This window comes from Anomaloglossus baeobatrachus, chromosome 4, assembly GCF_048569485.1.
Source record: "Anomaloglossus baeobatrachus isolate aAnoBae1 chromosome 4, aAnoBae1.hap1, whole genome shotgun sequence".
NCBI classification, from domain to species: Eukaryota; Metazoa; Chordata; class Amphibia; order Anura; family Aromobatidae; genus Anomaloglossus; species Anomaloglossus baeobatrachus.
This window is the reverse complement of record NC_134356.1, coordinates 701862830-701874196: the sequence shown is the minus strand read 5'-3', so window position 1 is coordinate 701874196 and position 11367 is coordinate 701862830. Positions and strand designations below refer to the sequence as shown.

General features: G+C 63.5%; 1 protein-coding gene across 2 annotated transcripts; it reads left to right on the top strand.

Moving 5' to 3' along the window:
• The first annotated feature begins 1150 nt into the window (after positions 1-1150).
• Positions 1151-10074, top strand: POP7 (POP7 ribonuclease P/MRP subunit). 2 transcript variants are annotated; one of them, XM_075346752.1, is made up of 2 exons: positions 1151-1343; positions 8398-10074. In XM_075346752.1, exon 2 carries the CDS (start codon positions 8401-8403, stop codon positions 8785-8787), a length of 387 nt encoding a protein of 128 aa, XP_075202867.1. In that variant the 5' UTR covers positions 1151-1343; positions 8398-8400; the 3' UTR covers positions 8788-10074. The 2 variants fall into 2 exon arrangements, with proteins under 2 accessions (XP_075202867.1, XP_075202866.1); XM_075346751.1 differs by having other exon boundaries at positions 1339-1400.
• The last annotated feature ends 1293 nt before the right edge of the window (positions 10075-11367 follow it).

The following is an 11367-nucleotide window of genomic DNA, read 5'->3' as shown; positions in this document are numbered from 1 at the left end:
CATGCTACACTCCCCCATTATACACCCCCCCATTATACACCCCCCATTATACACCCCCCATTATACACGCTCCGCTGTAACACCCCCTCATGCTACACCCCCCCATTATACACCCTCCACTGTAACACCCCCTCATGCTACACTCCCCCATTATACACGCTCCGCTGTAACACCCCCTCATGCTACATCCCCCCATTATACACCCTGAGGACACGCCTCCTCTCTTTTGCTCCACCTCTCTCCTTTGCTCCTCCCTGCTCCTTTTCATTTCACTCCTCCAGCCTCTTTTCTTTAGCTCCTCCCTTTGCTCATCTTTGGCTCCTCCCTCTTCTTTTCTCTAGCTCCTCCCATTTCTCATCTTTGGCTCTTCCCTCTCCTCTGTGTTGACTCCTCCCCTTTCAGCTCCTCCCTCCTTTCCACTGGGTCCTCCCCTTCCATCTTTCTCTTTTATTAAGCTTCTCCCTCATTTTACCTCCTCCCTCAGCTCCTCCCTCCTCTCTTTAGCTCCTCCCTCCTTTTTAGCTCCTCCCACTGGCCCTCTTTCACCGCTCCCCTTTCATCTTTCTCTTTTCTTTAGCTCCTCCCTCTACTCCTTTTTTAGCTCCTCCCTTTAGCTCTCCCTCTGGGCCTCTTTCACCCCTCCCCTTTCATATGGTTTTTTTCCTTAGCTCCTCCCTCTGCTCATCTTCCCACCTTTATTTACCTCCTCCAACTTTGGCTCCTCCCTTCTCTTTTCTTTAGCTCCTCCCTCCACTCCTCCCCTTTTATCTTTTCTTTAGCTCCTCCTTCTGCCCCCTCTTTTCTTCCTTCCATCTTTCTTTAGCTCCTCCTCCTTTCGTTATCTCTTCCTTCTGCTCCCCCTACTCTTTTATATAGCTCCTCCCTCTACTCTTCTCTCTTTTTTAGCTCCTCCCTTTAGCTCCTCCGTCTTGCTCTCTTTCATCGTCTTTTCTTTAGCTCCTCCCCTTTCATATTTTCTTAAGCTCCTCCCTCCACTCCTCCCCTTTCATATTTTGTTTAGCTCCTCCCTCCTTTCGTTACCTATTCCCTCTGCTCCCCTCCTCTTTTAGTTAGCTCCTCCCTCTACTCCGCCCCTTTTATAGCTCCTCCCCTTGCTTTCGTCAGCCATTCCTGCCTTGCTTTGCTCCCCTCGGTTTCACACGTGACTCCTCTCCTTCCGCCGCTATTTAGTGACCGCGCACGTCACCTGCTCGTCCTCGGCGCGGGAGCGCTCATCCGCGTGCACGGTCCTCTCCCGCGTTCTCCGCGCCCTCACAGAACTCGTAATACAACTAGGCGCCCCACGTGGCCAGTGACGTCATTCTACGCTGGCATCTTTCGAGGTGAGAGAAATGTCCCGGGCCGGCTCCCGTACACCGTGTCCGCAGCGGTACCGGAGGGTGTGTAGAAAGCGGCGCAGTCTGCACTGGCGCTGTGCTGCTAAAGGCTAGTGACATCATGCTGCGGCCTCCTGCGACGTCACACCTTCTGTGCGCGCCATACATCTCTGTGGGCTCTGTATGGGGGTGTATGGGGTGTGTGCCGCCATATGGCGCTGTACAATGTACACAGGGTCCTACACAGAGTCCTACACAGAGCGCAGAAGTGGGGGGCGACATCTGCACCGCAGGGTGCTACACAGAGCGCAGCAGTGGGGGCGACATCTGCACCGCAGGGTCCTACACAGAGCGCAGAAGTGGGGGGCGACATCTGCACCGCAGGGTGCTACACAGAGCGCAGCAGTGGGGGCGACATCTGCACCGCAGGGTCCTACACAGAGCGCAGCAGTGGGGGCGACATCTGCACCGCAGGGTCCTACACAGAGCGCAGAAGTGGGGGGCGACATCTGCACCGCAGGGTGCTACACAGAGCGCAGCAGTGGGGGCGACATCTGCACCGCAGGGTCCTACACAGAGCGCAGCAGTGGGGGGCGACATCTGCACCGCAGGGTCCTACACAGAGCGCAGCAGTGGGGGCGACATCTGCACCGCAGGGTGCTACACAGAGCGCAGCAGTGGGGGCGACATCCACCGCAGGGTGCTACACAGAGCGCAGCAGTGGGGGCGACATCCACCGCAGGATCCTACACAGAGCGCAGCAGTGGGGGCGACATCCACCGCAGGATCCTACACAGAGCGCAGCAGTGGGGGCGACATCTGCACCGCAGGGTGCTACACAGAGCGCAGCAGTGGGGGCGACATCCACCGCAGGGTGCTACACAGAGCGCAGCAGTGGGGGCGACATCTGCACCGCAGGGTCCTACACAGAGCGCAGCAGTGGGGGCGACATCTGCACCGCAGGGTCCTACACAGAGCGCAGCAGTGGGGGCGACATCTGCACCGCAGGGTCCTACACAGAGCGCAGCAGTGGGGGCGACATCCACCGCAGGGTCCTACACAGAGCGCAGCAGTGGGGGCGACATCCACCGCAGGATCCTACACAGAGCGCAGCAGTGGGGGCGACATCTGCACCGCAGGGTGCTACACAGAGCGCAGCAGTGGGGGCGACATCCACCGCAGGGTGCTACACAGAGCGCAGCAGTGGGGGCGACATCTGCACCGCAGGGTCCTACACAGAGCGCAGCAGTGGGGGCGACATCTGCACCGCAGGGTCCTACACAGAGCGCAGCAGTGGGGGCGACATCCACCGCAGGGTCCTACACAGAGCGCAGCAGTGGGGGCGACATCCACCGCAGGGTGCTACACAGAGCGCAGCAGTGGGGGCGACATCCACCGCAGGGTGCTACACAGAGCGCAGCAGTGGGGGCGACATCCACCGCAGGGTGCTACACAGAGCGCAGCAGTGGGGGCGACATCCACCGCAGGATCCTACACAGAGCGCAGCAGTGGGGGCGACATCTGCACCGCAGGGTGCTACACAGAGCGCAGCAGTGGGGGCGACATCTGCACCGCAGGGTGCTACACAGAGCGCAGCAGTGGGGGGCGACATCTGCACCGCAGGGTCCTACACAGAGCGCAGCAGTGGGGGCGACATCTGCACCGCAGGGTGCTACACAGAGCGCAGCAGTGGGGGCGACATCTGCACCGCAGGGTGCTACACAGAGCGCAGCAGTGGGGGCGACATCCACCGCAGGGTGCTACACAGAGCGCAGCAGTGGGGGCGACATCTGCACCGCAGGGTGCTACACAGAGCGCAGCAGTGGGGGGCGACATCTGCACCGCAGGGTCCTACACAGAGCGCAGCAGTGGGGGCGACATCTGCACCGCAGGGTGCTACACAGAGCGCAGCAGTGGGGGCGACATCTGCACCGCAGGGTCCTACACAGAGCGCAGCAGTGGGGGCGACATCCACCGCAGGGTCCTACACAGAGCGCAGCAGTGGGGGCGACATCCACCGCAGGGTCCTACACAGAGCGCAGCAGTGGGGGCGACATCCACCGCAGGGTCCTACACAGAGCGCAGCAGTGGGGGCGACATCCACCGCAGGGTGCTACACAGAGCGCAGCAGTGGGGGCGATATCTGCACCGCAGGGTGCTACACAGAGCGCAGCAGTGGGGGCGACATCCACCGCAGGGTCCTATACAGAGCGCAGCAGTGGGGGGCGACATCCACCGCAGGATCCTACACAGAGCGCAGCAGTGGGGGCGACATCTGCAGGGTCCTACACAGAGCGCAGCAGTGGGGGCGACATCCACCGCAGGGTGCTACACAGAGCGCAGCAGTGGGGGCGACATCCACCGCAGGGTCCTACACAGAGCACAGCAGTGGGGGCGACATCTGCACCGCAGGGTCCTACACAGAGCGCAGCAGTGGGGGCGACATCCACCGCAGGGTCCTATACAGAGCGCAGCAGTGGGGGGCGACATCCACCGCAGGATCCTACACAGAGCGCAGCAGTGGGGGCGACATCCACCGCAGGGTCCTACACAGAGCGCAGCAGTGGGGGCGACATCCACCGCAGGGTCCTACACAGAGCGCAGCAGTGGGGGCGACATCCACCGCAGGGTCCTACACAGAGCGCAGCAGTGGGGGCGACATCCACCGCAGGGTCCTACACAGAGCACAGCAGTGGGGGCGACATCTGCACCGCAGGGTGCTACACAGAGCGCAGCAGTGGGGGCGACATCTGCACCGCAGGGTCTTACACAGAGTGCAGCAGTGGGGGCGACATCTGCACCGCAGGGTCTTACACAGAGTGCAGCAGTGGGGGCGACATCCACCGCAGGGTCCTACACAGAGCGCAGCAGTGGGGGCGACATCTGCACCGCAGGGTCTTACACAGAGCGCAGCAGTGGGGGCGACATCCACCGCAGGGTCCTACACAGAGCGCAGCAGTGGGGGCGACATCTGCACCGCAGGGTCCTACACAGAGCGCAGCAGTGGGGGCGACATCCACCGCAGGGTCCTACACAGAGCGCAGCAGTGGGGGCGACATCCACCGCAGGGTGCTACACAGAGCGCAGCAGTGGGGGCGACATCCACCGCAGGGTCCTACACAGAGCGCAGCAGTGGGGGCGACATCTGCACCGCAGGATCCTACACAGAGCGCAGCAGTGGGGGCGACATCCACCGCAGGGTGCTACACAGAGCGCAGCAGTGGGGGGCGACATCCACCGCAGGGTCCTACACAGAGCGCAGCAGTGGGGGCGACATCCACCGCAGGGTGCTACACAGAGCGCAGCAGTGGGGGCGACATCCACCGCAGGGTCCTACACAGAGCACAGCAGTGGGGGCGACATCTGCACCGCAGGGTGCTACACAGAGCGCAGCAGTGGGGGGCGACATCCACCGCAGGGTCCTACACAGAGCGCAGCAGTGGGGGCGACATCCACCGCAGGGTGCTACACAGAGCGCAGCAGTGGGGGCGACATCCACCGCAGGGTCCTACACAGAGCGCAGCAGTGGGGGCGACATCCACCGCAGGGTGCTACACAGAGCGCAGCAGTGGGGGCGACATCCACCGCAGGGTCCTACACAGAGCGCAGCAGTGGGGGCGACATCTGCACCGCAGGATCCTACACAGAGCGCAGCAGTGGGGGCGACATCCACCGCAGGGTGCTACACAGAGCGCAGCAGTGGGGGGCGACATCCACCGCAGGGTCCTACACAGAGCGCAGCAGTGGGGGCGACATCCACCGCAGGGTGCTACACAGAGCGCAGCAGTGGGGGCGACATCCACCGCAGGGTCCTACACAGAGCGCAGCAGTGGGGGCGACATCTGCACCGCAGGGTGCTACACAGAGCGCAGCAGTGGGGGGCGACATCCACCGCAGGGTCCTACACAGAGCGCAGCAGTGGGGGCGACATCCACCGCAGGGTCTTACACAGAGCGCAGCAGTGGGGGCGACATCCACCGCAGGGTCCTACACAGAGCGCAGCAGTGGGGGCGACATCCACCGCAGGGTGCTACACAGAGCGCAGCAGTGGGGGCGACATCCACCGCAGGGTCCTACACAGAGCGCAGCAGTGGGGGCGACATCCACCGCAGGGTCCTACACAGAGCGCAGCAGTGGGGGCGACATCTGCACCGCAGGGTCTTACACAGAGCGCAGCAGTGGGGGCGACATCCACCGCAGGGTGCTACACAGAGCGCAGCAGTGGGGGCGACATCCACCGCAGGGTCCTACACAGAGCGCAGCAGTGGGGGCGACATCTGCACCGCAGGATCCTACACAGAGCGCAGCAGTGGGGGCGACATCCACCGCAGGGTGCTACACAGAGCACAGCAGTGGGGGCGACATCTGCACCGCAGGGTCCTACACAGAGCGCAGCAGTGGGGGGCGACATCCACCGCAGGGTGCTACACAGAGCGCAGCAGTGGGGGCGACATCCACCGCAGGGTGCTACACAGAGCGCAGCAGTGGGGGCGACATCCACCGCAGGGTGCTACACAGAGCGCAGCAGTGGGGGCGACATCCACCGCAGGGTCCTACACAGAGCGCAGCAGTGGGGGCGACATCCACCGCAGGGTCCTACACAGAGCGCAGCAGTGGGGGCGACATCCACCGCAGGGTGCTACACAGAGCGCAGCAGTGGGGGCGACATCTGCACCGCAGGGTGCTACACAGAGTGCAGCAGTGGGGGCGACATCCACCGCAGGGTCCTACACAGAGCGCAGCAGTGGGGGCGACATCCACCGCAGGGTCCTACACAGAGCGCAGCAGTGGGGGCGACATCCACCGCAGGGCGCTACACAGAGCGCAGCAGTGGGGGCGACATCCATTGCAGGGTGCTACACAGAGCGCAGCAGTGGGGATGACACATTGAAATAGACAGGGCTGGAGCTTGCAAGAAGAGGCAGGCCTGGGGCAAGAATCAGGATGGGATAGCGGTTAGGTGGGTGGAGGGCGGGTGTGGTGGTCAGGTGGGTGGAGGGCGGGTGTGGTGGTCAGGTGGGTGGAGGGCAGGTGTGGTGGTCTGGTGGGTGTGGTGGTCAGGTGGGTGGAGGGCGGGTGTGGAGGGTAGGTGTGTGGAAGGCAGGTGTGGTGGTCAGGTGGGTGGTGGGTAGGTGGGTGGAGGGCGGGTGTGGTGGTCTGGTGGGTGGTGGGAGGGTGTGGTGGTCTGGTGGGTGGTGGGTAGGTGGGTGGAGGGCGGGTGTGATGGTCTGGTGGGTGGAGGGCGGGTGTGGTGGTCTGGTGGGTGGAGGGCGGGTGTGGTGGTCTGGTGGGTGGAGGGCGGGTGTGGTGGTCTGGTGGGTGGAGGGCAGGTGTGGTGGTCAGGTGGGTGGAGGGCAGGTGTGGAGGGTAGGTGTGGTGGTCAGGTGGGTGGAGGGCAGGTGTGGTGGTCAGGTGGGTGGAGGGTAGGTGGGTGGAGGGCAGGTGTGGAGGGTAGGTGTGGTGGTCTGGTGGGTGGAGGGTAGGTGGGTGGAGGGTAGGTGGGTGGAGGGTAGGTGGGTGGAGGGTAGGTGGGTGGAGGGCAGGTCTGGTGGGTGGAGGGCAGGTGTGGTGGTCTGGTGGGTGGAGGGTAGGTGGGTGGAGGGCAGGTGTGGTGGTCTGGTGGGTGGAGGGTAGGTGGGTGGAGGGCAGGTGTGGTGGTCTGGTGGGTGGAGGGCAGGTGTGGTGGTCTGGTGGGTGGAGGGCAGGTGTGGTGGTCTGGTGGGTGGAGGGCAGGTGTGGTGGTCAGGTGGGTGGAGGGTAGGTGGGTGGAGGGCGGGTGTGGTGGTCAGGTGGGTGGAGGGTAGGTGGGTGGAGGGCGGGTATGGTGGTCAGGCGGGTGTGGAGGGTAGGTGGGTGGAGGGCGGGTGTGGAGGTCTGGTGGGTGGAGGGCGGGTGTGGAGGTCTGGTGGGTGGAGGGCGGGTGTGGTGGTCTGGTGGGTGGAGGGCAGGTGGTCTGGTGGGTGGAGGGCAGGTGGTCTGGTGGGTGGAGGGCGGGTGTGGTGGTCTGGTGGGTGGAGGGCAGGTGTGGTGGTCTGGTGGGTGGAGGGCAGGTGTGGTGGTGGTCTGGTGGGTGGAGGGCAGGTGTGGTGGTGGTCTGGTGGGTGGAGGGCAGGTGTGGTGGTGGTCTGGTGGGTGGAGGGCAGGTGTGGTGGTGGTCTGGTGGGTGGAGGGCAGGTGTGGTGGTGGTCTGGTGGGTGGAGGGCAGGTGTGGTGGTCTGGTGGGTGGAGGGCAGGTGTGGTGGTGGTCTGGTGGGTGGAGGGCAGGTGTGGTGGTGGTCTGGTGGGTGGAGGGCAGGTGTGGTGGTGGTCTGGTGGGTGGAGGGCAGGTGTGGTGGTCTGGTGGGTGGAGGGCAGGTGTGGTGGTGGTCTGGTGGGTGGAGGGCAGGTGTGGTGGTGGTCTGGTGGGTGGAGGGCAGGTGTGGTGGTGGTCTGGTGGGTGGAGGGCAGGTGTGGTGGTGGTCTGGTGGGTGGAGGGCAGGTGTGGTGGTGGTCTGGTGGGTGGAGGGCAGGTGTGGTGGTGGTCTGGTGGGTGGAGGGCAGGTGTGGTGGTGGTCTGGTGGGTGGAGGGCAGGTGTGGTGGTGGTCTGGTGGGTGGAGGGCAGGTGTGGTGGTGGTCTGGTGGGTGGAGGGTAGGTGTGGTGGTGGTCTGGTGGGTGGAGGGTAGGTGTGGTGGTCTGGTGGGTGGAGGGTAGGTGGGTGGAGGGCAGGTGTGGTGGTCTGGTGGGTGGAGGGTAGGTGTGGTGGTGGTCTGGTGGGTGGAGGGCAGGTGTGGTGGTGGTCTGGTGGGTGGAGGGCAGGTGAGGTGGTGGTCTGGTGGGTGGAGGGCAGGTGTGGTGGTGGTCAGGTGCGCGGAGGGCAGGTGTGGTGGTGGTGGTGGTGGTCAGGTGGGCGGAGGGCGGATGTGGTAACGGTCAGGTGGGCGGAGGGCAGGTGTGGTAACGGTCAGGTGGGCGGAGTAGAGGCTGATACTGGGGTTCTTGCGGCGGTGCCACCCCCCGATGAAGCCTCTGGGTAACGTGTGATTGTCTGCAGCGCTCCTCATCCTTTCCTTCCTCCACAGGTGATGTCTGAGCCGCCGTCTGCACAGGTGCGCCCCCCCTCTCATCGCCGCCGCCCGGCCCCCCGACCGCCTCGTGGACCTAATGACATCTATGTGAACACAAAGACTGATTTCCGGGCCCAGCTGTGCCGCTGCCGCCGCCTTTTGGAGAGCGGGGGGCAGAGGGAGCTGCGGGTGCACGGGCTGGGCCTGGCCATTGGCCGCGCCATTAACCTGGCCCTGCAGCTGCAGCTCTTCATGCCCGAGACCCTGCTCCTCTCCGCCAGCACCTCCACCGTGGAGCTGACCGACGACATGGAGGCCGAGGGGGGCGAGGACGGGGAGCCGGGCACCCGCAACCGCAACAACTCCGCCATCCACATCCGGGTGTACCGGGCCCATGAGGAGTGAGGGACCGCCGCCCGCGGACCACGAATATACTGCGGGACTGTGGACATACCCCGGGGACTGAGCGAGGGTTACACCCTCCGGAGCTGCGAGCACAATTCTGCTGAGTCTCCTCCGCTCCCCTCCAGAGCTGCGAGCACAATTCTGCCGAGTCTCCTCCGCTCCCCTCCAGAGCTGCAAGCACAATTCTGCCGAGTCTCCTCCGCTCCCCTCCAGAGCTGCAAGCACAATTCTGCTGAGTCTCCTCCGCTCCCCTCCAGAGCTGCGAGCACAATTCTGCTGAGTCTCCTCTGCTCCCCTCCAGAGCTGCGAGCACAATTCTGCTGAGTCTCCTCTGCTCCCCTCCAGAGCTGCGAGCACAATTCTGCTGAGTCTCCTCTGCTCCCCTCCGGAGCTGGGGGCACAATTCTGCTGAGTCTCCTCCGCTCCCCTCTGGAGCTGCGGGCACAATTCTGCTGAGTCTCCTCTGCTCCCCTCCAGAGCTGCAAGCACAATTCTGCTGAGTCTCCTCCGCTCCCCTCTGGAGCTGCGGGCACAATTCTGCTCCCCTCCAGAGCTGCAAGCACAATTCTGCTGAGTCTCCTCTGCTCCCCTCCAGAGCTGCGAGCACAATTCTGCTGAGTCTCCTCTGCTCCCCTCCAGAGCTGGGGGCACAATTCTGCCTAGTCTCCTCTGCTCCCCTCCAGAGCTGTGGGCACTATTCTGCTGAGTCTCCTCTGCTCCCCTCCAGAGCTGCGAGCACAATTCTGCTGAGTCTCCTCTGCTCCCCTCCAGAGCTGTGGGCACTATTCTGCTGAGTCTCCTCTGCTCCCCTCCAGAGCTGCGAGCACAATTCTGCTGAGTCTCCTCTGCTCCCCTCCAGAGCTGCGAGCACAATTCTGCTGAGTCTCTGCTCCCCTCCAGAGCTGGGGGCACAATTCTGCTGAGTCTCTGCTCCCCTCCAGAGCTGTGGCCACTATTCTGCTGAGTCTCCTCCGCTCCCCTCCAGAGCTGCGGGCACAATTCTGCTGAGTCTCCTCTGCTCCCCTCCAGAGCTGGGGGCACAATTCTGCTGAGTCTCCTCCGCTCCCCTCCAGAGCTGGGGGCACAATTCTGCTGAGTCTCCTCCGCTCCCCTCCAGAGCTGCGGACACAATTCTGCTGAGTCTCCTCCGGTGCAGCTCTGGCAGTGACTGGAGCAGATGCCGCTGTCGTTGGTCACATGTATCTCTGTGCTTTCATTTGTGCTGCCATGTTGTGCTGATAACCAGCGCTGGTTCTGATTGGCTGGAAATAAACATGTGATTGTGCAGAGGTGACGTCCTGTGTATGATGTGAGGGTCCGGTCCGCGGCCGCAGGGTCCAGTGACCGATATAAGAGAATACAGCACGCAACATCCGCGAGCGTCATCACATCCCAGGCGAGGAAACGTCCAACACTACAGGAAGAGGAGCGTGACTATAACACAGCCGCTGCGCAGAGCGGAGCCCCCGGGACCGGCCCCCATGTAAGTCTACGGTGGTAGAGGAGCGTGACTATAACACAGCCGCTGCGCAGAGCGGAGCCCCCGGATCCCGGGACCGGCCCCCATGTAAGTCTACGGTGGTAGAAGAGAGAGGATATAATGCAGCCGCTGCGCAGAACGGAGCCCCCGGATCCCAGGACCGGCCCCCATGTAAGTCTATGGTGGTAGAGGAGCGTGACTAAAACACAGCCGCTGCGCAGAGCGGAGCCCCCGGATCCCGGGACCGGCCACCATGTAAGTCTACGGTGGTAGAGGAGCGTGACTATAACACAGCCGCTGCGCAGAGCGGAGCCCCCGGATCCCGGGACCGGCCACCATGTAAGTCTACGGTGGTAGAAGAGAGAGGATATAATGCAGCCGCTGCGCAGAGCGGAGCCCCCGGATCCCGGGACCGGCCCCCATGTAAGTCTATGGTGGTAGAGGAGCGTGACTAAAACACAGCCGCTGCGCAGAGCGGAGCCCCCGGATCCCGGGACCGGCCCCCATGTAAGTCTACGGTGGTAGAAGAGAGAGGATGGGAGGCGCGAGGCAAGGCTGCGGCTGTACGCTGCTCCCACACTGCGCATTCACCTCCTGGACCGCTAATTACTGCTCATGCATATGCACTGCTTTCCCCGCCCACCAACATCTGTGATTGATTACAGCCAGATGCACCCCCGCCCTGAGTGTCAGCTGACTGCAGCCAATCACAGACGCCAGGACAGCCGGGGGCGGGAAAAGCAGAGTAACTGAAGGAGCCCATACACTCTAGCATGTACCGTCAGTAGAGTTCCCCCAATAATCTGATACCAGCACAGATAAAGCCACGGCTGCAGCCCCCAGCACAGATAAAGCCACGGCTGCAGCCCCCAGCACAGATAAAGCCACGGCTGCAGCCCCCAGCACAGATAACGCCACAGCCCCCAGCACAGATAAAGCCACAGCTGCAGCCCCATCACAGATAAAGCCACAGCTGCAGCCCCCAGCACAGATAAAGCCACGGCTGCACCCCCAGCACAGATAAAGCCACGGCTGCAGCCCCCAGCACAGATAAGGCCGCAGCCCCCAGCACAGATAACGCCACGGTTGCAGCCCCCAGC